Consider the following 27,294-nt stretch of genomic DNA (forward strand, 5'->3'; position numbering starts at 1 on the left):
AGACACTCCTGTGCCCAGCGTCACTTTATGGGCATACACACAATCCATGTACATAAACTATCTTATCTATTTATATTTATTGTATGCTTTATTATTGTGTTCTTTATCTTAATGTCCTTTCTTTGTGCTCCATCGGTTCTGGAGCAACAATTATTTCGTTCTCCTTTGCACATGTGTACTGGAAATGACATTAAACCATCTTGAACCTCAAGTGGACAGACTCAGGTTATGGTCTCACAAGCAAGCTGAGAAGGCAGGAGCAACACACACACAGTGCCGGAGGAACTCAGCAGGCCAGGCAGCATCTAGGAAAAGAGTAAGTCGATGTTTTGGGCTGAGACCCTTTGGCAGGACTGGAGAATAAAAAGCTGAGGAGAAGATTTAAAAGGTGTGGGGAGGGGAGTGAGAAACACAAGGTGATAGGTGAAACCTGACGGGGGAGAGGATGAATTAAAGAGCTGGTAATTAAATTAGTGAGAAATCAGACATAGATTGGGAGACTGCTTCACTGAGCACCTACACTCCATCCACCAGAAAAAGCAGGATCTCCCAGTGGCCACCCATTTTAATTGTACTTCCAATTCCCACCTGTCTATCCATGGCCTCCTCCACTGCTGTGGTGAGGTCACACTTAGACTGGAGGAACAACACCTTATATTCTGTTTGGGTAGCCTCCAACCTGATGGCATGAACATCAATTTCTCGAACTTCTGGTAATGATCTACACCCCCCCCTTCACCATTTCCCATCCCCTTTCCCCTTTCTCACCTTAAATCTTCTTGTTTGCCCATCACCTCTCTCTGGTGCTCCTCCCCCCTTTTCTTTCTTCCATGGCCTTCTGTCTCTTTCACCAATTTACTTTCCAGCTCCTTACTTCATCCCCTCCCCCTTCAGGTTTCACCCATCACCTGGTGTTTCTCTCTCCTTTAAATCTGCTCCTCAGCTTTTTCTCTTCAGTCCTGCTGAAGGGTTTCAGCCCAAATTAATGACTGTGCTCTTTTCCAGAGATGCTGCCTGGCCTGCTGAGTTGTTCGGGCATTTTGTGTGTGTTGCTGGAAAGGGAGGATTGATAAAGACCCTTCAGAAAGGAGGAGAGAGGATAATAAGCAATGGACCGTGGAGAGGAAGTGACAACTGCTCAGTACAGTTGTCAGGATGGGGGCAGACTAGAAATCTGAAAATGATGGAGAGTTTGAGCAGTCAGATAGTGATCAGTAACAATCTCTCAAGAACCACTAGATTTTCAAATGGCTCTAGAGAATAGAGCAACACCCATTTAGAACAGAAATGAGCAGGAATTTCTTTAAGCAGAAGGATGTAAATCTGTGGAATTCATCACCACAGACAGCAATGGAGGCCAGGGTCAATAGGCATATTTAAAGCAAAGGCTGATAGGTTCTTGATTGGTAAGGGTATCAAGGTTTACAAGGAAAAGGCAGGAGAATGGGGTTAAGAGAGACAATAGACCGGCCATGATGGGCTGAATGGCCCAATTCTCTCCTATGTCTTATGGACTGAAAGCAGTGCAAGTGAATCACTGCTTCATCTGGAAGGATCATTTGTATCTCTGGATGGTGGGAAGGGAAGAGGTGAAAGGACTATCAGGAAACAAGTACACGGAAACCTGGACATCAAGGGATATTGAGGGCTGGATAAAGAGATAAAAACGAAGCCTGAAATAGGAATCATGGGAGGTCTGCCAAATGTGTAAAACGTGGAGTGAAGTGATTAAAAAGGAAATGAGGAAGACAAAGAGGGGTCACAATAAATCAATGGCAGACAAGACTAAGTTAAATCAAAAGGCGTATTATGTATATCAGGGGCAAAAAAAAAAGTCCAGGGAATGAGTAGAGTCCATCAGGGACAACATGGGCAATCTGGGCTTGGAGTCAGAAGATGCAGGAGAATCCCAAATGAATACGTTTCATCAGTGTTCACAGATGAAATGAAGTTAGAGGATTCAGGGAAAAAGAAGGTGGAAGTGTAGTTTCAATCCCAGGAACGAATGCTCCTTCTGTCAGATGTGGGAATTTGGGGTACCTGACAGTTTCCCTGATGACTATATTTGCAGAAAATACACCCAACTTCAGCACCTGATTGACCAGGTCAAGGAGTTGGAGATGGAGATGGATGTACTCAGAATTATTCGGGAGGCTGAAGATTTGGAGATGAGACTTTTGAAGAGGTGGTCAGTACAGTAGATGGATGGATGGATGACCACTGGGAGAGGTAAGGGGATTAAGAAGCCAGTGCAAGGTTCCCCTGTGGCCATTCCCCACAGCAAAAAGAATACCTCTTTGGATACTGCTACGGGGGATGACCCATCAGATCATGGCAGCAGGAGCCAGGCTGGGGGCACTGTGCTAGCTCTGAGTCTTGACAGGGAAGGGTAAAGTCAGGCAGTGTGATAGTTACAGGGTGCTCAGTAGTTAGGGGACAGAAAGAAGATCCTATGGCCGCAAAAGAGACACCAGGATGGTGTGTTGCCTTCTGGGTGCTAGAGTCCATGATGTATAGTCATAGTCATACTTTATTGATCCCAGGGGAAATTGGATGGTGTGTTGCCTTCTGGGTGCTAGGGTCCATGATGTATCAGAGTGGCTATAGGATATTCTCAAGGGGCAGGGGGAGCAGCCAGAGTTCGTGGTACATTTTGGCACCAATGACATAGGCAGAAAAGGGGAAGAGGTCCTACACAGTGAGTATATAGAGTTAGGCTGAAGAGAAGGACCTCCAAGGTAGTAATCTCCGGATTGCTGCCTGTGTCACTGGTTAGTGCAGGTAGGAATGGGTGATAGCATGGATGAATGAGTGGCTGAAGAGATGGTGCAGGGGACAGGGTTTCAAGTTCTTGGATCATTGGAACCTTTTCTGAGGAAGGAATGGCCTAAACAAGAGGGACAGGTTGCACCTGCATTGGAGGGGAACTAATATCCTGGCCAGGAGGCAGGAGGCTGGGAACCAGAGTCCCCGGTCAGTAAGGGAAGGATCAGGCCAGAAGGTAGACGTCAGGAAAAGGTTTAAAAGGCAGAATTGAAATAATGGATCAGAGAGTTTGCAGTGTGTTTATTTTAATACTAGGAGTATTATGGGTAAGGGTGATGAACTTAGAGCATAGATCAGTAAATGGAAATACAACATTGTAGCCATTACTGAAACTTGGCTGAGAGAGGGGCAGGAATGAGTGATGAATGCCCCAGGTTTTGAAATTTTAGAAAAGATAGAGGAGGAGGCAAAGGTAGGGGGTTAGAATTGCACGACTAATCAGGGACAATATCACAGCTGCACCCGGAGGAGACATAATGGAGGGGTCAGACACTGAGTCCATTTGGATGAACTCAGGAAATGGAAGAGTGCAATCACACTGATGGGGTTGTACTACAGACCCCCGAATAGCCACCAGGACATTGGGGAACAGAGAAATAATCAGATTAAGGAAACGTGTAAAAACAATCAGGTTTTTGTCATGGGGGATTACAACTTCCCTAATATAAATTAGGACCCTCTTAGTGCAAGGGGTTCAGAAGGGGCAGAATTTGTTAAGTGTATCCATGAAGGTTTCTTAAATCAGTTTGTGGATGATCCAACGAGAGGAGGTGCCATACTGGACCTGGTAACACACACAAAACGCTGGAGGAGTTCCTCAGATTTCCAGCATCTGCAGATTTTCTCTTGTTTGTGTACTGGACCCGGTGTTGGGTAATCAGCCTTTCAGTGACCACAACTCCTTAACCTTCAGGCTAGCTACAGATAAAGAAGAAGAAAGCCCTTAACTCCGAGTGGAGTCATCGGGACGCCGTCGTGATGGCGTTTTTTTAGCAGGCTTTCTTATTTTTATGAGGCCGAGTTGCTAGCTCGACACTCAACCCAGCATGGATAGAAAGGGTGCAAGGGAGCCGGCTGGATTCGAACTTGGGAGCCTTCACTCCGAAATCCGACGCTGATACCACTACTCACCAGCTGGCAATAGCTACAGATAAGGGTAGGTATATTCCTTGTGGGAGAGTCTTAAATTGGAATAGGGCAAATTACGAGGGCATTAGGCAGGAACAAAGAAGCGTTAATTCAGAACACCTATTCTTTGGCAAGTCCACACCAGACATGTGGATGATCAATTACATAGAGAACAGGAAAGGCATGTTCCTGTTAGATGGGTGAAGATGGAAAGATAAAAAAAACCTTGGATGTCCAGCGAGGTGATGAATTTAAACAAGAATATAAAGAAAAAGCATGTACATCTTTGGAAGTCAGGATCAAACAAAACACATGAGTATAAAGAAGACAGAAAAGAACGAAAGAAGAGTATTAGGAAAGCCAGGAGGGGCTATGAAAAGTCCTTGACAAGGAGGATTCAGGTAAATACCAAGACACTCTGTACATACATCAAGAGTAAAAGGATAACAAGGGAGAGGGTGGGACCACTCAAGGATTAAAGGGGAAACATTTGCTTGGATGCAGAGAATGTGAGTGAGGTACTTAATGAGTACCTTGCTTCAATATTTACCAAGGAAAAGGATAGGGAGGAGCAGGAGATCATTGCTGAGTGTATAAATACGTTAGGGCATTTAGAGGTCAAGGAGGAGGAAATGTTGGGCCTCCGACTGAGTATTAAGGTAGATAAGTCCCCAAGGCCTGACGAGATTTATTCCAGGCTATTGAAGAGAGCAAGAGACGAGACTGCTGGGCCCGTGATCAGTATTTTCATGTCCTCTCTAGCCACAAGCAAGGTCCCAGAGGACTAGCGAGAGGCTAATGTTGAACCTCTATTTAAGAAGGGAACAAGGGAAAATCCTGAGAACAATAGACCGGTGAGTCTCACGTCAGTTGTTGGGAAATTGGTGGAGAAAATTCTTAGGGATACAATATATGAGAATTTGGAAACCCCTGGTCTAATTATGGAGAGACAGCATGGGTTTGTGTGTGTCAGGTCATGTCTTACCACTTAGTTGAGATTTTGACAAGGTGACAAGACAGACTGATAGGGATAGAATTACCAAGATTGGTGGAGTAGTGGAAGGAGTAGAACACTGGCAAAGAATACAGCACAATATTGATCAGTTGCAGATATGGATTGAGAAACGGCAGATAGAGTCGAACCGAAAGAAACGTGAGGTGTTGCTCTTCGAAAGGGCAAATGCAAGAAGAGAGACCATGGCTGAATCATGGCAGAAGGATGGGTGTAGATGAGAGCTGAATGTCCAAGGTTACATGTTGTATCGGAGGGATAGGAAGGTAGCAAACGGGGTGGCAGGACTTTGCTGGTAAAGAATGGCATCAACTCAGAAGAAAGATGTGACATAGGATCTGAAGGTGTTCAATCCTTGTGGGTTGAAACAGGACCCTGATGCCAGTTACATACAGACCTCCCAACAGTGGCTGGGAGGTGGAACACAGATTACAACAGGAAATACAAAGGGCATATCAAAAGGGCAATGTTATGATAGTCATGGGAGATTTTAACTTGAAGGTTGATTGGAAAAATCAGGTTGGTAATGGATCTCAACAGAGTGAGTATGTTGAATGCCTAAGAGATGGCTTTTTAGAGCAGTTTGTCATTTAGCCTACGAGGGAATCAGCTTTACTGGATTGGGTGTTATGTAAAAGAACCAGAGGCGCTTAGGGAGCTTAAGGTAACAGAACCCTTAGGAGACAATCACAATATGATTGAGTTTAACTTGAAATTTGATAGGGAGAAAGTAAAGTCTGATGTAGCAGTAATTCAGTGGAGTAAGGCAAATTACAGTGGTATGAGAGACGGGTTGGCCAAAGTAAACTGGAAGGAACTGCTGGCAGGGATGTCAGCAGAGCAGCAATGGCGTGTGTTTCTGGGAAAAATGAGGAAGGTGCAGGACATGTGTATTCCAAAAATGAAGAAATACTCGAATGGCAGAAATAGTACAACCTTGGCAGACAAGAGAAGTCAAAGCTCATTAACAACAAAAGAGAGGGCATACAACAGAACTGAAAGACCTAAAAGTACATAGTCACCTGGGCCAGATGAACTGCACACTAGAGTCCTGAAAGAGGTAGTATTGGGGATCGTGGCGGCATTAGAAATGATCTTTCAAAAATCATTGGATGATGCCAAGGACTGGAAAATTGCAAACGTCACGATGCTCTTTAAGAAAGGAGGAAGGAAAGGAAATTATAGACCAGTTAGCCTGACCTCAGTGGTTGGGAAGATGTTCGATTCAATTGCTAAGAACGAGGTGATGGAGTACTTGGTGATACAGGACAAGATAGGACAAAGTCAGCACGGTTTCTTTAAGGGAAAATACTACCTGATGAACCTGTTGGAATTATTTGAGGAGATTATAAGTAGGATAGATAAAGGGGATGCTATGGATGTTGTATATTTGGACTTTCAGAAGGCTTTTGACAAGGTACCACACATGAGGCTGCTTACAGGAAAGTTACTAACATTGTTAGATCATTGGCTGATTGGAAGAAGGTTGCGAGTGAGAATAAAAGGATCCTTGTCTGTTTCGCTGCCAGTGAGTGACTAGTGGTGTTCTGCAGGGGTCGATGTTGGCACCATTTCTTTTTATGCAGTATATAAATGATTCAGATGATGAAATAGATGGCTTTATTGCCAGTTTTGCAGATCATATGAAGATTGGTAAAGGGGCAGGTAGTGTTGAGGAAACAGGTAGGATGCAGCAGGACTTAGACAGATTAGGAGAATGGGCAAGAAAGTGGCAAATGAAATACAATGTTGGAAAATGCATGGTCATGCACTTTGGTAGTAGAAATAAGTATGTTGTTCGTCCATCATTGACGTCGATGAGGACCTCAACACCATTATGATGGTGTCGAGACTAGCGCGTGATTTGGATTTAAGTGAGGGAGAGTTGCACAGCGTCACCCTCACTCCCTCTTCCCAGTTCCCATCTGGATCCAATGGCAAGACAGAGTCTAGACGGCTGGAGATGGGACTAGGCGCAGTGGATGACCAGGACGTCTTCTGTGTCTTGTCCTGCTCTATACGTTCCACGATGCTTGCAGAGACCGCCTTCTTGACCGTTGGACCTTCCGTTGGTCTCGTCCGCTCAGTCCGCCGGAGTCTGTCATCACATGCTGGGATAGACAACTCCCTATCTCACCGAGGGTTTGAGACCCGTCGACTACCCTCACCTGGTTTTGCCGGCTTGTCGAAGCCCTTGGCTGGGGTGTGGCCACTGTCGTATGCAAACAGCTACGGGGAGCCACAGGTGAGAGCTGAGTGCCAGGAAGGGTGTATGGGGTGTCAGGGAGGGGTAGCACCTCTGGTGGGGGAACATGTCGCGTCCTTTTCAGGGCAGTTAGTCCACCTTTGGTCCCCACCTGGCATTCAGCTCTCACCTGTGGCTCCCCGTAGAAATAAATATAACCATATAACAATTACAGCACAGAAACAGGCCATCTCGGCCCTTCTAGTCCGTGCTGAATGCTTACTCTCACCTAGTCCCACTGACCTGCACTCAGCCCATAACCCTTCATTCCTTTCCTGTCCATATAGCTGTCCAACTTAACTTTAAATGACAATATTGAACCTGCCACAACCACTGCTGCTGGAAGCTCGTTCCACACAGCTACCACTCTCTGAGTAAAGAAGTTCCCCCTCATGTTACCCCTAAACTTTTGCCCTTTAACTCTCAACTCATGTCCTCTTGTTTGAATCTCCCCGACTCTCAATGTAAAAAGCCTATCGTCGTCAACCCTATCTATCCCCCTCATAATTTTAAACACCTCTATCAAGTTCCCCCTCAAATTTCTACGCTCCAAAGAATAAAGACCTAACTTGTTCAACCTTTCTCTGTAACTTAGGTGATGAAACCCAGGTAACATTCTAGTAAATCTTCTCCGTACTCTCTCTATTTTGTTGACATCTTTCCTATAATTTGGTGACCAGAACTGTACACAATACTCCAAATTTGGCCTCACCAATGCGTTGTACAATTTCAACTCCTATACTCAATGCTCTGATTTATAAAGGCCAGCATACCAAAAGCTTTCTTCACCACCCTATCCACATGAGATTCCACCTTCAGGGAACTATGCACCATTATTCCGTGATCCCTCTTTTCTACTGCATCCTTCAATGCCTTACCATTTACCATGTATGTCCTATTTTGATTAGTCCAACCAAAAGGTAGCACCTCACATTTATCAGCATTAAACTCCATCTGTCATCTTTCAGCCCACACTTCTAACTGGCCTGAATCTCTCTGCAAGCTTTGAAAACCTACTTCATTATCCACAACTCCTCCTATCTTAGTATCATCTGCATACTTACTAATCCAATTTACCACCCCATCATCCAGATCATTAATGTATATGACAAACAACATTAGACCCAGTACAGATCCCTGAGGCACACCACTAGTCACCGGCCTCCAATCTTACAAACAGTTATCCACCACTACTGTCTGGCGTCTCCCATCCAGCCACTGCTGAATCCATTTTACTACTTCAATATTAATACCTAATGATTGAACCATCCTAACTAACCTCCTGTGTGGAACCTTGTCAAAGGCCTTACTGAAGTCCATATACACAACATCCACCGCTTTACCCTCGTCAACCTTCCTAGTAACCTCTTCAAAAAATTCAGTAAGATTTGTCAAACATGACTTTCCACGCACAAAACCATGTTGACTGTTCCTAATCAGACCCTGTCTATCCAGATAATTATATATACCATCTCTAAGAATATTTTCCATCAATTTACCCACCACTGACGTCAGACTCACAGGCCGATAATTGCTAGGTTTACTCTTAGAACCCTTTTTAAACAATGGAACAACTTGAGCAATACACCAATCCTCCGGCGCCATCCCCGTTTCTAATGACATTTGAAATATTTCTGTCTGAGCCCCTGCTATTTCCACACTAACTTCCTTCAAGGTCCTAGGGAATATCCTGTCAGGACCCGGAGACTTATCCACTTTTATATTCCTTAAAAGCGCCAGTACTTCCTCTTCTTTAATCATCATAGTTTCCATAACTTCCCTATCTGTTTCCCTTACCTTACACAATTCAATATCCTTCTCCTTTGTGAATACCGAAGAAAAGAAATTGTTTAAAATCTCCCCCATCTCTTTTGGCTCCACACATAGCTGTCCACTCTGATTCTCTAAGGGACCAATTTTATTCTTCACTATCCTTTTGCTATTAATATAACTGTAGAGACTCTTTTGGATTTATTTTCAGCTTACTTGCCAAAGCAACCTCGTATCTTCTTTTAGCTTTTCTAATTTCTTTCTTAAGATTCTTTTGACATTCTTTATATTCCTTGAGCACCTTATTTACTCCATGCTGCCTATATTTATTGCAGATATCTCTCTTTTTCTGAACCAAGTTTCCAATACCCCTTGAAATCCATGGCTCTCTCAAACTTTTAACCTTTCCTTTCAACCTAACAGGAACATAAAGATTCTGTACCTTCAAAATTTCACCTTTAAATGACCTCCATTTCTCTATTACATCCTTCCCATAAAGCGAATTGTCCCAGCCCACTCCTTCTAAATCCTTTTGCATCTCCTCAAAGTTAGCCTTTGTCCAATCAAAAATCTCAACCCTGGGTCCAGGCCTATCCTTCTCCATAATTATATTGAAACTAATGGCATTGTGATCACTGGACTTGAAGTGCTCCCCAACACAAACCTCCATCACCTGACCTATCTCATTCCCTAACAAGAGATCCAACACTGCCCCTTCTCTAGCTGGTACCTAGTTGGTATCTCGTAGTGCGGACTATTTTCTGAACAGAGAGAAAATACAAAAAGGATGCAATGGGACCCGGGAGTCCTTGTGCAGAACACCCTACAGGTTAACTTGCAGGTTGAGTTGGTGGTGAGGAAGGCAAATGCAATGTCAGCATTTCTTTCAAGAAGTTTGATAAGGTACCCCATGCAAGGCTTATTGAGAAAGTAAGGAAGCACGGGATCCAAGGGGACATTGCTTTCTGGATCCAGAACTGGCTTGCCCACAGAAGGCAAAGAGTGGTTCTACACAGATCATATTCTGCATGGAGGTCGGTCACCACTGGAGTGCCACGGGGATCTGTTCTGGGACCCCTACTCTTTGTGATTTTTATAAGTGACCTGGATGATGAAGTGAAGGGATGGGTTAGTAAGTTTGCTGATGACATAAGGGCTAAAAGTGTTGTGGATAGTGTAGAGGGCTGTCAGAGATTACAGCGGGACATTGATAGGATGCAAAACTGGGCTAAGAAGCGGCAGATGGAGTTCAACACAGATAAGTGTGAAGTGGTTCATTTTAATGGTAAGTCTCTTGGCGGTGTGGAGGATCAGAGGGATCTTGGGGTCCAAGTCCATAGGACACTCAAAACAGCTGCGCAGGTTGACTCTGCGGTTAAGAAGGCGTACGGTGTATTGGCCTTCATCAATTGTGGAGTTGAACTTAGGAGACGAGAGGTAATGTTGCAGCTATATAGAACCCTGGTCAGACCACACTTGGAGTACTGTGCTCAGTTCTGGTTGCCTCACTGCAGGAAGGATGTGGAAGCCATAGAAAGGGTCCAGAGGAGATTTACAAGGATGTTGCTTGGATTGGGGAGCATGCCTTATGAGAATAGGTTGAGTGAACTCGGCCTTTTCTCCTTGGAGCGATGGAGGATGAGGGGTGACCTGACAGAGGTGTATAAGTTGATGAGAGGCATTGATTGTGTGGATAGTCAGAGGCTTTTTACCAGGGCTGAAATGGCTGCCACAAGAGGACACAGGTTTAAGGTGCTGGGGAGTAGGTACAGAGGAGATGTCAGGGGTAAGTTTTTTACTCAGAGAGTGGTGAGTGCGTGGAGTGGGCTGCCGGCAACGGTGGTGGAGGCGGATACGATAGGGTCTTTTAAGAGACTTTTGGATAGGTACATGGAGCTTCGTAAAATAGAGGGCTATAGGTAAGCCTAGTAATCTCTAAGGTAGGGTCATGTTTGGCACAACTTTGTGGGCTGAAGGGCCTGTATTGTGCTGTAGGTTTTCTATGTTTCCATGTTTCTAAGTCTAGAATATAAGAACAGGGATGTGATGCTGAGGCTTTATAGGGCACTGGTGAGGCCTCACCTTGAGGATTGTGTACAGTTTTGGGCTCCTCATCTTAGAAGAAATGCGCTAGAATTGGAGAGGATCCAGAGGAGATTTACAAGGATGGTTCTAGGAATGAAAGGGTTATCATACGAGGAACATTTGATGGCTCTGGGTCTGTACTTCGGAATTCAGAAGGATGAGGGGCAATCTCATTGAAACCTTTCAAATGTTGAAAGGCCGAGACAGAGATGTGGAAAGGATGTTTCCCATGGTGGGGGAGTCTAGGACAAGAAGGCACTGCCTCAGGATAGAGCGGTGTCCATTCAAAACAGAGATGCGGAGAAATTTCTTTAGCCAGAGGATGGTGAATTTATGGAATTTTTTGCCACGGGCAGCTGTGGAGGCCAGGTTGTTGTATGCATTTAATGCAGAGACTGATAGGTTCTTGATTGTACTTGGCATCAATGGAGAGAGGGCCAGGAAATGGGATTGAGGAGGAGAAAGAAGGATCAGCCATGGTTAAATGGCAGAATGGGTTTGATGGGCCAAGTGGCCTGGTTCCACTTCTATGTTTTATGGTCTTATGGTCTTATATTTCAATGCAATTCAATTTAAGTTCAATTGCTATTGGACCACACCTGAATATCCACGAATACAGCCGAATGAGACAGCATTACCCTGGGGCCAATGTGCAAAATGCAGTACCAACAGTCACACAGCACAAAGCATACGCAGCACATACAAGATAGCAAGCACATAAAGATATTCGTAACAGCTACACAATAAGAAGTCCAGGCAACGGAGCTTGTCTCTGCCAAGCGAACACTGGTGGCAGCCTGGACGCCATGCCACACTGCCCCCGGGCTCCGTCGCCTCTCTTCTGGTGACTGTAAACAGGCAACACCACGGCTTGAGGCCCAGACCTCCAGCAAACAAGATAGCAAGCACAGATAGAGTATCAGTAAAATGCAACCACGCAAAACATATACGTATAGTGCAGACCCTGATTCCATCAATACCAAGGACCACAATGGAGCTTGTCTTCTGCCAAGTGAACACAGGCGGGCAGCTCCAACTCCATTTAATGTGACTTACTTTTATTGGCTCTTTCCAAGTGCCTAATTACCTCATCACCTGTGGCATACCATTAAATCAAATTATTAAAAAGAGGTGACATTGTATTGGAAGGTGTAGAATCTTTGTGGGTAGAGCTAAGAAACTGCAAGGATAGAAGTTGTATACAGACCACCCAAACAGTGGTAAAGATGTGGTCCACTAGTATGATGGGAGATAGAAAGTGTGTGTCAAATTTACAATAGCTATAGGGAGTTTCAATAGACAAGTAGATCAGAAGAATCAAGTTGCTGCTGGATCCCAAAAGGGGATGACCATGAGAGCCATTCATGGCTGAGCCCACTAGGTGATCAGCTATTCTGGATTGGATGTTGTTCAATGACCCAAAACTGATCAGAGAGCTTAAGGTAAAGAAACCCTTAGGAGTAAGTGATCATAATATGATAGAATTTACCCCGCAATTTGAGAAGAAATATCAATACAACAATGGTGTAAAGGGAAATACAGAGAGAGGAGCTGACCAAAGTTATTTGGGAGGGAACACTAGCAGGATGACAACAGAGCAGCACTGGCTGTAGTTTCTGAGAGCAGTTCAGAAGGCACAGCAAAGATACATCGGAAAGAAATCAAAGCCAACATAAAAGCCACAGAGAGGGCATATAGTAGAGCAAAAATTGGTGAGAATTTAGAGAATTGGGAACCTTTCAAGTATCAACAGAAGGCAACTAAAAAGCCACTAAGAAGGAAAATATGGAATAAAGGTAAGCTAGGCAATAATATTAAAGAAGATATCAAAAGTTTCTTCAGTTATATAAAATGTAAAAGAGAGGTGAGAGTAGATATTGGATCGTTGGAAAATGATGCTAGCAATGGGGAACAAGGAAACAGCAGATGGAATGAGTATTTTGCATCAGTCTTCACAGTGGAAGACACTAGCTGTATGCCAGAAATTTGTGAGTGTCGGTGGGGCAGAAGGGTGTGAAGTTGCCATTACTAGGGAAGAAGGTGTTTGAGAAACTGAAAGGTCTGAAGGTAGATCTGCCCCAGAGTTCTGAAAGAGGTGGCTGAAGAGCTTGTGGAGGCATTAGTATCATCTTCCAAGAATGATCTTTCAAGGATTCTGGAGGAATGGAAAATTGCAAATGTCACTCCACTCTTCAAGAAGGGAGTGAGGCAGAAGAAAGGAAATGACAGCCAGTGGTTGGGAAGATGTTCGTGTCGATCGTTAAGGATGTGGTTTTGGGGTTCTTGGAGGTACACAATAAAATGGGCGACGTCACAGTGGTTTCCTGAAGGAAAAATCTTGCCTGCCCAATCTGTTGGAATTCTTTGAAGAAATAGCAAGCAGGATTAACAAAGGAGAATTAGTGGATGTTGTGTACTTGGATTTTCAGAAGGCCTTCGACAAGCTGCCACACATGCGGCTTTTTAACAAGAGCCCATGGTATTACAGGAAATGTACTAGCATGGATAGAACATAGGTTAATTGGCAAGAGGAAAAGAGTAAGGATAAAAGGGTGCTTTTCCTGGTTGGATGCTGATGACTAGTGGTGTTCCACAGATGTCTATTTTGGGACCATTTCTCTTTGTTTTATGTCAATGATTTGGATGAAGGCTTTGTGGCCAAATTTGTGGATGATGTGAGGAAGCAGAGAGGCTACAGAAGGACTCTGGCAGAATAGAAGAATGGCAGATGAATACAGTGTTGGGACTTATATTGTCATGCACTTTGGTATAAGAAATAAAAGCGCAGACTATTTTCTAGATGGAGAGAAAGTTCAAAAAATTAAGGTGCAAAGGGACTCGGGAGTCCTTGTGTAGGATTCCTTAAAAGTTAATTTTCAGGTTAAGTTGCTGATGAAGAACATAAATGCAATATTAGCATTCATTTCGAGAGGACTAGAATATAAAAGAAAGGATGTAATGTGAGGCTTTATAAGGCATTTATGAGCCTGCTTGATTTACCATATCTATACCCCTCAGGAGGAGGAGGAGATGGTGGCGGCACAACGCAGCACGCGCGGCCACTTCGGTGGTGATGTCTGTTATTTGTCAAGTAGGGGACCGTGCACAATTCTAATTTGATGGAGACAGACGTGAGAGTACAGAGGAACATCTGGAGAAACTTCTGAAATGCCTGCTTCGCTGCCGCTGTTACTGTGTGCTCCGGAATCTCCAGAGGAAAAGGCCCTGATCCTCGGCTTTGCTTGTTTCAGCGGCCGGGACGAGGTCGAAGGCACTCGGGAGACTGCATCGGAGGGGCTGGTCAGAGGCTCGGAGTTTTCGGACGGACAGACTCAGTGTCGGCTGGGATCGGCTGCTTCCAATGCATCGGCAATTGTTGGTGCCTGGAGGTTTATGGTAAGGAGTTTCTCCCTTTGCCGCCTGCTATCGGGGACTCGGGAGTTGATCGACTCGGGACTTTGAGACTTTTTTTTACCAAGCCCATGGTCTGTTCTTTATCAAAGTATGGTATTGCTTTGCACTGCTGTAACTATATGTTATAATTATGTGGTTCTGTCAGTGTTAGTCTTTGGTTTGTCCTGTTTTTCTGTGATATCACTCTGGAGGAACATTGTATCATTTCTTAATGCATGCATTTCTAAATGACAATAAACGAGGACTAAGTGTTCTCATAATCTAATCTAATCATAATTTTGTATACCTCTGTCAAACTCCCCTCAATCTATGTTTTAGGGAATAAAGTTCTAACCTATTCAATCTTTCCTTAGATGCTCAAGTCCCGGCAACATTCTTGAAAATTTGCTCTGTACTCTTTCAATCTTATTTACATCTTTCCTGTACGTAGGTGACAACAAACTGCACACAATACTTCAAATTAGGCCTCACCAATACCTTATACAACTTCAACATAACATCCCATCTTCTGTACTCAATACTTTGATTTATAAAGGCCAATGTGCCAAAAGCATATGGTGATGCCACTTTCAATGAATTATGGACCTGTATTCCCAGGTCCCTTTATTTTGTCACAATCCTCAGTGCCCTACCATTCACTGTGTAAGACCTACTCTGGTTGGTCCTAGCAAAGTGCGACACCTTGCATTTGTCTGCATTGAATTCAATCTGCCATTTTTCAGTCCATTTTCCGGTTGATGCAGATCCCTCTGCAAACTATGATAGTATTCTTTGCTTTTCACTACACCCCAATCTCGGTGTCACCTGGAACGTTGCTGATCCAGTTAACCAAATACTTACATATCCAGTCCCTTGGAATACCTTCCAATGACTTTCCCAGAACTGACGTCAGGCTCACCGCCTACAATTTCCTGGTGTCTGTTTAGAGCCTTTCTTAAACAGTCAAAAACATTGGCTATCCTCCAGTCCTCTGGCACCTCTCCTACCGCTAAGGATGCTTGAAATATCTCTGCAAGGGCCCGGCAATTTCTGCACTCGTCTCCCATAGGGTCTGAGGGAACACCTTGTCAGGCACTGGGAATTAATTCACCCTGATTTGCCTCAGGATAGCAAACACCTCCTCCTCAATAATCTGTACAGGGTCCATGAAGTTGATGCCACTTTTCCTCACTTCCATAGACTCCGAAGTAAATACAGATGCAACAAAATGATTGGCTTCACACATGAATTACCATTCTGACTTTCCAGTGGACTAATCTTGTCCCTTGCAAATCCTTTTACTCTCAACATCTGTAGAATCCCTTACAATTCTCCTTCACCTTGTCTGCGAAAGCAACTTCTTTCCTTCTCCTGGCCTTCCTGATTTCTCTCATAAATGTGCTCTTGCATTTCTTGTACTCCAAATGCATCTCATTTGTTCCTACCTGCCTATACTTGCTGTGCACATCCTTTTTCTCTTAATAACGGCCTCACTATCTCCTGAAAGCCAAGGTTCACTACACTTGTTATCTTTATCTTTTATTCCAACAGACACATGCAAACTTTGTTCCCTCAAAATTTCACTTTTGAAGGCCTCCCATTACCAAGTACACCTTTGCCAGAAAACAGCCTGTCTCAATCTACACTTGCCAGATCATATCTGATACCAACAAAATCGCCTTTTCTCCAATTTAGAATCTCACCCGGCAGACCAGACCTATCTTTTTGAACATTTAGTTTGAAATTAATGGCACTGTGATTACTAGATGCAGTGTTCCCCTACACAAACTTCTGAACACATTTGACAAACTCCGTCCCATCTAATCCATTGACAGTTTGAGAGTCCCGGTCAATATGTGGAATGCTAAAATCACCTGCAATAACAACCTCATGTTTCTTGCAATTTCTCTACAAATTTGTTGCCCTAAATCCCTCAGATTGTTGGGTGGTCTGTAATATAGCCCTATTATTTCTCAGTTCCACCCACAACGCTTTGTTAGTCAAGTTCTCCAGTCTGTCCTGATGGAGCACGGCCGTGACATTTTCCCTGACTAGCAGCACCACCTCTCTTCCTTTAATTCCACCCACTCTGTCACGTCTAAAAAAATGGAACCCTGGAATATTGAGCTCCAGTTCCGCCCCTCCTGCAACCAAGTCTCACTCATGGCTACAATATCGTACTTCCAGATCGTGATCCATGCAGCTCAGGACACTAGTCACACCATGCTCAACTTTTTGATTCCTGATTTTGTCTGAGGTCTTACCAGCATCTGTCTCCATAACCTCTCCACTCTCTGTTCTGGCACTCGGGTTCCTGCTATTCCAAACCCCCTGCAACTCTAATTTAAACCCTACTGTGCGGCATTAGAAAATCTTCCTGCAATTTTCTAGTCCTCAGAATCTATTCATTCTTGAAAGATCAGTATTAGTGCCTCTATAATCTCTTCAGCTACCTTGTTCTGAACTTTGGGGTGTCATCCATATAGACCAGGTGACTTATCAACCTTCAAACAGTTCAGCTTCTCAAGCACGTTCTTAGTAACAGCAACACCACTCACTTCTGTCCCTTGACACTCTCATATTTGTGACATTCTGGTAGTCTTCCACAGTGAAGACTGACACAAAATACTTATTAAGTTCCTCCTCCATTTCTTTGTCTCCCATTACTAGCTCCCAGTGTCATTTTCCAGTAGTCTGATATCCACCCTGATTTCCCTTTTACTCCTTATATATCTGGGAAAAAAACCTTTTTGTATCCTCCTTTATATTATTGGCCAGTTTACACTATAAGACCACAAGTTATAGGAGCAGAATTAGGCCATTTGGCCCATCGAGTCTGCTCCACCATTTCATCAGGGGTGATCCATTTTTCATCTCAGCCCGAATTTCCTGCCTTTCTCCCGTATCACTTCATGCCCTGGCCAATCAAAAATCTATCAACCTCCGCCTTAAATTTATATATAAATACTTCATCTCCACAGTTGACTGTGCCAATGAATTCCACAAATTCACCACTCTCTGGCTAAAGAGATTCTTCATCATCTTTGTTCTAAAAGTACGCCCCTCTATTCTGAGGCTGCGTCCTCTGGTCCTGGGCTCTCCCTCCAAAGGAAACACATTCACTCTATCAAAACCTTTCACCATTCAGTAAGTCTCAATTGGGTTATCCCTCATTCCTCTGAATTCTGGAAAATATAGACCTAGAGCCATCAAACGCTCTTCATATGACAAGCCATTCAATCCTGGAATAATTTGTGTGAACATTCTTTGAACACTCTCCAGCGTCACAATATCCTTTCTAAGATAAAAGGCTTAAAACTACTCACGATATTCCAAGTGAGGCCTAACCACTGCTTCATAAAGCCTTTCTGTCATATTTCATTGTTTCATCAAGAGGTGAGAAGGTTGATGAGGACAGGGTGGTAGACATTGTCTACATGTTTAGCAAGGCCTTTTGAAAGGCCCCATGTAGTCCACAGACCGTGTGGTCTGTAAAGTTCGGTCACATGAGATTCAGGTGAACTCGTCAAATGAAGATAAAATCGCCTTGGTATGGCTGATAGAGGGTTCAGACCAGCGGGCTGCCACAAGGATCATTGCTGGGTCTGCTACTCATCACTTATACGAACAACTTGGATGAGGATTATAGGTGGTAAGGTCAGTTAGTTTGCAGATGACACTAAAATTGCTGGAATAGTGCAGAGTGGAGGAGGTTATCCATTACATAAGGACCTTGATCAACTGGGCCAGTAGAAGAACGAATGGTACATGGAGTTTAATGTAGATAAATGCAAGCTGTTGCATTTTGATAGCATAAACCAGGGCAGGAAACGCTAGGACTCTGGGGAATATTGTAGTGCAAAGACACCTGAAGATTCAAATAGAGAATTCCTTGAAGGTGGTGATACAGGTAGGGATGATGATGCTTGCTTTCTTTGGTCAAAATACTGGGAGCAGGAGATGAGGCAGAACAAGGTGATGGTAGGCCACGCTCGTACCGTTCTGGTCACTCTGCGACAGGACAGATGTCATTAAAATGGAAAGCATCTAAAAATGATGCATGGAGATGTTACCAGGGCTGGAGATATTGTTTTTTAAGTAGAAATGTTTTACCCTGGCGTGTAGGAGGCTGAAGGGTGGCCTTGGAGGTTTATAGAATCATGAGGTGCATAAATGACCTGAACAAGAGAAAATCTGCAGAAGTTGGAAGTCAAAGCAACACACACAAAATGCTGGAGGAACTCAGTAGACAGTCCTGATAAAGGGTCTCAGCCCGAAATGTCTATTGTTCACTCTTCTCCATGGATGCTGCCTGGCCTGTTGAGTTCCTCCAGCATTTTGTGTGAGGTGCGTGGATTAGATGGATGGTCACGATCTTTTTCCCAGGAGAGAGGAGCCTAAAACCAGAGGGCACAGGTTTAATGTGAGAAAGGAGAGAATTAAAAGGGACCCGAGTGGAAATGCTTTCACAGAGTACGGTGAAAGGGGTGATAGGGGTGGGTACAATTACAATGTTATTTAGAGTTACAGTGTGCAACAGGCCCTTCCAACTTCACGAGGCGCGTTACCCAGCACCACTGATTTAACCGTAGCCTAATCACAGGACAATTTTCCACTAACCAGTACGTCGTTGGACTGTTGTGGCGGGGGGGGGGGGGGTAGGGGAAGAACCAGAGCACCTGGAGGAAACCCATGCATTCATGGGGAGGACAGACAAACTCCACACAGATAGTGCTGGAATTGAACTTCAAACTCTGATGTCCCAAACTGTAACAGCATTGCACCCCATGGTTATTGCAAAACGTTTGAAAGACACTTGGACAGACACAAGGATTGTAGATGAACTATTTGGGATGGGCAATATAGTAGGTATGGATGAGTTAAATAAAGGTGCTGTACTGTTCTGACTACTCCTGGTGTGGCCCTGTGCAATACTTAAACCACTTCAACTCAATTACAGAGAGTGCCTCACCTCAGGGTTAGTGCAGTTTCCGAGAACTCTGTAACAGAAACAGAGAATATCTTTACTTGCACTGCACATTGACATTCAGTGTTAGTAAAAATGCATCTTTCAATCATTCCCTCTCCCTCAGTTGTCACACTTTATGTCTAATTGAGACTCCTTTGCTTATTCCTACAACACACACCCTCCCTCTCTGACTTTCTGTTGCACAGTTTCCCTCTCATTCTCCCCATCCGTCTGCCTCTCTCTCTCCCCTTCTCGCTTTTTCACGTATTTTGCACCTCTCATCTTTCTCTTTGCTGGATTTGTTTGCTCTGCCCGGCACCTTCAGTCCCTCCAGCTCCCTTCTCTGCATCAACCTGTCTCCTTCAGTCTCTCTCTCTCTCAGTGGGTCTGTCTCTATTTGCTGTCGTTCTCACCTTGTCTTGCTCTCTTCCCTCCACAGCTCTCCCGCTCTTTCTCTCTGTCTCCCTCCTTCCATCTTTCCCTCCTTCACAGCCATCTCTCTCTCTCTCTCTCCCCCGCCCCCTCACAGCCGTCTCTCTTTCACTCTCCCTGCCTCCCCACTTCCTCTTCTAATGAGCTCCACTGTTGACACTGCTGTGTTCACTCTGTGAAATCCATGTCTACCGTTCAGCTCACACTGAATACACCACATGTGCTGAGTATTTCTTCTTATCACTGAGGGGTGTTTCTTAATGCCCTGTAATCGGACCTTTGGTGGGGTCATTAGGTTGGCGGTAGGGTTGGGAATGAGGAGCACGGAGGGGAGTTGTGAGTTGGTGAGATATACAAATCAAGTCCTCACTTGTTGAAGTAGCCCAGTGCTTTCTCGAAGTAGTCATGTACTGCTAAGCCCGCAGTCTTTCCGTGTTTATCCCACTCATATTTCCTAGTGAGAGAGAGAAAAAGATCAGCAATGTTTTAACACACAGTTTGTGGTGTTACAGGACTGGAAGCGTGGCTGAAAGTACGGATCACAGGGAAGATGGGGTCTATGTGCACACAAGACATAGTAAAGTAAAGGCATCCGTTAGTGTTGCGAGACCATGGATCTGCGCGTGGAAAATCTTCACTCTCCAGGGCACAGGCCTGGGCAAGGTTGTATGGAAGACCTGCAGTTGCCCATGCTGCAAGTCTCCCCTCTCCACGACACCGACGTTGTCCAAGGGAAGGGCATTAGGACCCATACAGCTTGGCACCAGTGTCGTCGCAGAGTAATGTGTGGTTAAGTGCCTTGCTCAAGGACACAATGGGCTGCCTCGGCTGGGGCTCGAACTCACAACCTTCAGATCGCTAGTGGAATGCCTTAATCACTTGGCCACGTGCCCACATGCACATATATAATCCATACACAGGGAACAGTGTGAACATAGGGCACACATAGACAGGCCACAGGGACTACACTTACCATATCCAGACTCCTGTCTATAACTCCCTTTGCCTCCAAGTCCAGCTGCTGCTCCACCTGGTCTACGTGGTCTGGGAGGAGCTGCAGTTGCACACATTTCCTGCAGATGTAGCCTTCAGGGACACAACACCATTTTCTGATCTCCCACATTTCACAGGAGGAGCAGAGCATCCACTGACCGCCTTTACTACCTTCGCAAACCAGTGGAATTGTTAAAGTTCCTGCTGCTCACACTTCAGCCTATCAGTAACACCTCCACCTCAGAGCAGGCCTGCTCTGAACTGCCACTCTGATACAGGGACTGTCCTTTTATTTACTGCTCAACCTGTCATCAAGAAAACTAACAAATACTTGCCCAAAAAGGACTTTTCAAACTCCCTGCTACTGAGATTTTTTTCCCATTTCTGACAAAGGACGTGCCATTTTAAGTGCTTCTCTATCTACAGATGCTGTCTGACCTGCTGAGCTTTCCAGCATTTTGGACTTTAGTACTGAGCAAGAGTTATAGACTGGAATCTAATGGAAGCGTTTGTATGTTGAGAATCAAGTTAAGAGAAATGTGGCTGTGAATGGCAGGCTGGAATGTTGTCTGAAGGTTTAATCAGGCCAGTGGACAGTTTGTGATAGTTAGATGGGCCAAATGGCATGGTCCTGCCCTTATTTCCTCTGTTATGTGAAATAAATCCTTGGTTCAATGCTGAGTCTGAAACTGTACATTAATTGAAGACATTTGGGTTGTGTACAGGAGGCCATTTATCAAGTACGTACCAGAATCCCTCATTGTTTTCGCCAGACAGTTGTGGCCAAACTTGCTCCATGTTGTCTGTGAGATCCTGAAAATAAATTGACAGTTTGAGTAAGGACTCAAATGAAATACTAAATCAAAGTAAAAGAAAGGGAAGAATAGATATCTAAAGCTGAGTGACAACCTGGAATATGATTAATTGGTTCGGGGTGAATATACTTATCATGGTCCTATGTCCAGATATATGTTAAATGTTGATTATATCTGATTCCACCACAGCATTGCCTCTGACAGCATGCTCCAGATATTTACCCCTCTCTGTGTAACTAAAAACTTACTCCTCCGAGCCCCTTTAAAATGTCATCCATTCAACTTAACCCAATAGAGCATGGAGAAAAACAACACGGAACTGGTCCCTCAGCCAACGATGACCATGTCAACAATGATGCCAATCTGACTAATCCGTCTGTCTACACATGGTCTGTGTCCCTCCAAGCTGTGCCCATCAAAATACCTCTTAAATGTTATTGTTTCTGCCTCCATGCTAGCACATCCCAGGCATCCCCGTCTTGTGCAGAACTCCTTCAAACTCCCCCTTACCATAACGCAAAGTCCTCTAGTATTTGATATTTCCACACTCTCACTGTCTATCTGCGCCTTCCATAATTTCAGAGATTCCCTCTGCCTTTGGTGTTCAAGAGGAAACGATCGAAGTGTGTTCGCATAGACTGGGAAGATCTTATTAGATTGGGCAGAATTTATTAGACTGTGTAAGGACAGGTTGGACAAGAACTGTTTTCTCTAGAATGGCAGAGGCTGAGGGAGAGCTCATAGAAGCTTGTAAAATAATGAAAGGCACAGATAGAGTGGACAGCTTCTCTAAAACAAGGTCTACATTTTTTAATATTGCCGGACATTCATTTAAGGTGAGAAGGGTCAAGTTCAAATGAGATGTGCTGGGCAAGTTTAAAAAATACACAGAACATGTTGGGTGTCTGGAATGTGCTGCTGGGGTGATGGTGGGGGCAAATATGATAGAGCTGTTTAAGGGGATGTTCATCAGGCGCGTGAGTACATGGAGAATAGAGGGATAGAGACACTCTGTAGCCAGAAGGGATTAGTTTTTATTGGGTATTTAACTACTAGTTAATAAGTTTGACACAACGTTGCCGGCTGTAGAGCCTGTTCCTGTTACTGATAGAACATATGACAGTAGAGCACAGTATCGGCCCTTTGGCTCATGATGTTCTGCCAATCTTTTAAGTTACTCCAAGATCAATCTAACTCTACCCACCCAGATTACCACCAATTTTTCTTTCACCTATGTGCTTATCTAAGTATTTTAAATGTCCCAAATGGATCTGCCTCTACAACACCCCTGGCACCTCACACACACCTATCAGACTGTGTAAAAAAATACCTCTGGCCACCCCCCGCCCCATGCTTTTGTTCAATCCCTTTAAAATTATACTCTTTTGTATTAGCCATTTCCATAACTGGGAAAAATCCTGGCTGTCCACTCTGTCTATGTCTCTTACTATCTTGTACACCTCTATCAAGTCATTTTTCATTCTCCTTTGCTTCAAAGAGAAAAGCCCCAACTCACTGAACATCTCCTAATAAGACATGCTCTTAAATCCAGACACCATCCTGGGAAATCTCCTCTGCACCCTCTCTAAGGTGGTAGATGTGGGTTCAGTCACTACATAAGGGAAGTTTGGACAGGTAAATAGATGAGAGGAGGATGACAGAACACGGTCCTGGTGCAGGCAGACAGGACCAGGCAGGCTCTGACTAGATGGGTCAAAGAGCCTGTTTCTGCATTGTGGCTCTCTATGTCTCTGGGAGCTTCTAGGCCTGGTGAAAGGTACAATTACAACATTTAAGACATTCAGACAGGGACATGGATTGGAAAGGTTTAGTGGGATATGGGCCAAAGACTGACAAATGGGACTGGCTTATGTAGGCAACGTGGTTGGCACGGACAAGCGGGTTTGAAGTCTGTGCTATGACTCTTATTACTGAGTGAACCATTCCCAGTGACTCAGGGATTTATGTACAGAATCACAGAGAGCTGGGACTGAGTTCAAGGTTGCTGTGTAAAATGGACCAGTGACCAGTGACCAGAACTCACGACTTATCCTGATGTTGTGTGATTTGAGTAACCCAACTGGCCTGTTGATAAACTGACCAGTAACCTGTGTGATAGTGTGTTGTGTCCAGTCCTAAAACCCGAGATTTTGTGAATCAACGCTGATTGTATATACTGACCTCTATTTCAGTCATGCTGAAATCGCCCTTGTCCTTTTCGGTAGCCTTAAGGGGCCTGGAAGATAAAAGGATAGGGTGAGGTGCTGATTCCAAGCTGAAGAATTCCTGCACTTTGCTGGCATTTACTTACAGGGACAGCACTTCGTGTTCTGTCTCAGGTCTCAGGGATGAAGGGCTCAGTTGCCACCACAATGCTCCTACACAGTTCAGAGCAATGGGGGCAGCTGGATACTGGGATCTAGACTGTCAGGTGGGTTTTGAAGGACAGGAGTCGGGAAGTCTTGCTCCAACTCTACATCTTCGATGAGGTCACACTCAGAACCCTGGTCTCTCTAGTTAAGCGGGGACGTGTCTGTATGGAAAAAGTTCATGGGTTGATTGGGGTTGACATATGAAGTTGAGTTGTTGGGCCTGTACTCACTCGAGTTTATAAATATGAGAGGTGATTTTATTGACCAGACAAAGTTCGGAGTGTGACAAACAGGTGGTGTTGAGTTGACTCTTCCCCTTTGGGGAAAATCGAGCAGCAGGGACAGTTTTTGGATTAAGAGCTGGCTGTTTAAGACGGAGATAAGGAGTCTTTGCTCAGGTGCAGGCTGAGCAGCTGGAGAAACAGCGGTTATTCTGGTACTGATATCCAGGCTCAGTAAAGCCCATACTCCAGAGCACAGCCCAACACCGGCACTGATTTACCCCAGAACCCCTGAACCTTTGCTCAAGTCCTTCCGCGTAAGGAGACAGTTACCACCAGCCGTGGATGGTCCAGTAATCAAAGGCACAACCTGGGCCGCTCCAATTTTTAACCTGGAAAGACAAGGAAGGAAACTTGTCACTGACAAGAAATGGATGAACACCAAGGCCAGGAAAACAGCACTTCATCAGAGAAACAGGTCTGGTGGCCATTCTAGTTCATGCCAACCTGGTCCTTCCATATCCCCCCTATCCATCTAAACTTCTCTTAAGTGTTACAATTGAACTTCCATCTACCACTTCCGGTGGCTGCCCGTTCCCACTTGCACCACCCTCTGAGTGAAGAAATTAATTCTCAGATTCCTGCTAAATATTTCACCTTTCACCTAAACTGAAGTGGTGTATCCAGTGTTGAGGAAGGAGTGCAACGGCATGAGGTATGTTGCAGCTCTATAAAACTCTGGTGTGACTGTGCTCAGTAAGACCTTTAGTCAGGCTCTTGACAAGGTTCCTCATGGTAGGCTGATCCAGAAGGCTAAGATGCACAGAGACTTGTTCGTTTGGATTTGAAACTGGTTTGCCCACAGCAATTGCAGGGTAGTGATGGAGGCTGTTATTCTGCTGGAGGTCCTGTCCAGTGGAATTGCAGATTCCAGCAGAGTCACAACCCTCCCCATTATCAAAGACACCTTCAAGAGACAATGCCTGAAGAAAACTCAAGAGGCTTCGGCGAGCAGAGGCTGAGGATGAGCCTGCTCCCAGTGAGGTAAGGCCGGGTAACTTCCTGTAAGTTCCTCTTATCACCATTTATTTTACAATCTGTGGTCATTTTATGTCTTTGCACTATATAAAAACAGAAAATTTCACATCATGTAAAACTATAATAATAAAGCTGATTCAATTTCTGGGGCCTCTGTTACTTGTGATGTGCAGAAATGACTTGGATGAAAATGTAGGTGAGTGGGTCAGTAAGTTTGCAAATATCAAAAAGATTGCTGGAGTTGTGGACAGTGTCGTGAGCCATCAAAGGATACAACAGAATATAGATCATCTGTAGATCTGGGCAGAAAAATGGCAGATGGAGTTTAATCTGAGCAAGTGTGAGGTGTTTTTCCTGGGGAGGTCAAACGCCAAGGGAAATCCAGTTAAGATCAAGACCGTTGACAGTACTCATGTACAGAGGGATCTCAGAGTCTTCACTTAACAGTGGTCATGTCAGTAAACAGGTGGCTAAGCTGGCGTATGACATTGATCAGGGTATTGAGTTTGAGTCAGGAAGTTATGCTGCAGCAATATAAACCCTTGCTTGGGCAGCACACAGTATTGAGTGCAATTCTATTGACCTCAGTACAAGGAGGATGTGAAGGCTTTGGAGAGAGTGCAGAGCGGTTTTCTAGGGTACTGCTTGGATTAGCAGCTAGGAGCTTGGACATACTCAGTTTGCTTTCTCTGGTGAGTTGGAGGCTGATAGAAGGTTATAAAATTGTGAAAGGCATAGACAGGGTAGTTGTCAATTACACGAGGGCATGCATAAAGGTGAGGGGGGCAATTACTCACTTCTCCAAGTGAGATGCCATCCGTCATTTCTTGGCCCACTTTCCCAGTTGATCTAGTTCCTGTTGTAACTTTAGACAAAGTTCTTCACTGTCTGCTACATCACCGACATTTTCATCCAACTTGTCTGTCTCGTACACTGATCTCTACAACAGCCACTGTTTGCAGGCGCTCGCTGTTCAGGCACTCAGATTTGTACACAAATGATTCCACCTACCCGACAGACGTTTGGAGGCCATTGCACTGCCAGAATATTATCGGACTGCTGCTGGAACAGGTTGGAAATTCTGTAAAACCAGATTGAAACGTTACTGGATCTGTGAGCTGGCTGCACGAGGAAGTGCTGGTAGATAGAACAACAGTTTATCATCACCACTGCTAGAACTGGCATTCACCAGCGCTGATGTGGGTCCTCTGCAAAGGACTCGTACTCAGTAACCCAGAGGTGGAACTGGGGCTGCTTTGTCATTGTATCACTGAGGTACAGTGTAAGCTTGACAGATCATTTCAAGACATAGCATACTGAGGCAGTAACAGAACTCAGAATGAAGTAGATCATCCACAGAGAAAGTGCAGCACAGATAGACAATGTCAAAGGGAAGGGACGAGGTGCAGGTGGGAGTACAATCCAAACTGGCAGGAGAGATAGTGAAATATTTACATTCTCAATGAGTGCAGGAAGCAGGAATACAGATATCAGTGTATTGGGAAGTGCTGAGGAAGAGGCTGAATGGGACTGAAAATAGGACAGCTCCATGTAAGTGCTGAAGAGCCATCCTTACCTCGGGTTCACACGACTTCCCACAACGGTATCTGTGACCTCAACTGTATCAGTGACAGGTAATCAACTCCCTCACTCAGTCCCTCAGCGATTCCCTCTCCTCCAGCACCCTGTATCCGTCACAACCACGATTCAGCAGAGCAGCGGATTCTGCAATTGCGCTCATGAATATGCACCTGTCAGCCAATTATTTCATTGTGATGATATTTAACTCCATTCTTTTCACCGCATTACGCTGCTTGCGTGCCTTCGGCCTTGCCTGAGAAACTGGACTGTTGAGTCAAATGATGCCGAAGACTGGAAGTATTAATTTAATATTTAGCTATTTTCTTCAGCCACAGTATTGCTTCACTTTCCATTTGAGAGTTTTAGTTAACGGCCCTGTTTGGCCTAGCATTTATTGTTTTCCTTTGCCTACAA

At 44.6% G+C, this 27,294-nt stretch overlaps 1 protein-coding gene across 38 annotated transcripts in view; it reads right to left on the minus strand.

Moving 5' to 3' along the window:
* Window positions 1-27,294, minus strand: part of LOC140197167 (uncharacterized) — a 132,221-nt gene that overhangs the window by 97,832 nt on the left and 7,095 nt on the right. For all 38 annotated transcript variants that reach the window (XM_072257047.1, XM_072257064.1, XM_072257063.1 and 35 more), the window contains exons 2-7: window positions 26,311-26,380; window positions 24,595-24,653; window positions 23,850-23,904; window positions 21,602-21,666; window positions 20,231-20,314; window positions 19,432-19,459 (exon numbers count right to left, since the gene is read on the minus strand). In XM_072257047.1, the coding sequence (XP_072113148.1) occupies window positions 19,432-19,459; window positions 20,231-20,314; window positions 21,602-21,666; window positions 23,850-23,904; window positions 24,595-24,653; window positions 26,311-26,380 (361 nt within the window). The remainder of the gene's footprint in view (window positions 1-19,431; window positions 19,460-20,230; window positions 20,315-21,601; window positions 21,667-23,849; window positions 23,905-24,594; window positions 24,654-26,310; window positions 26,381-27,294) is intronic.

The sequence above is a fragment of the Mobula birostris genome, chromosome 5 (assembly GCF_030028105.1).
Source record: "Mobula birostris isolate sMobBir1 chromosome 5, sMobBir1.hap1, whole genome shotgun sequence".
Classification (NCBI taxonomy): Eukaryota; Metazoa; Chordata; class Chondrichthyes; order Myliobatiformes; family Myliobatidae; genus Mobula; species Mobula birostris.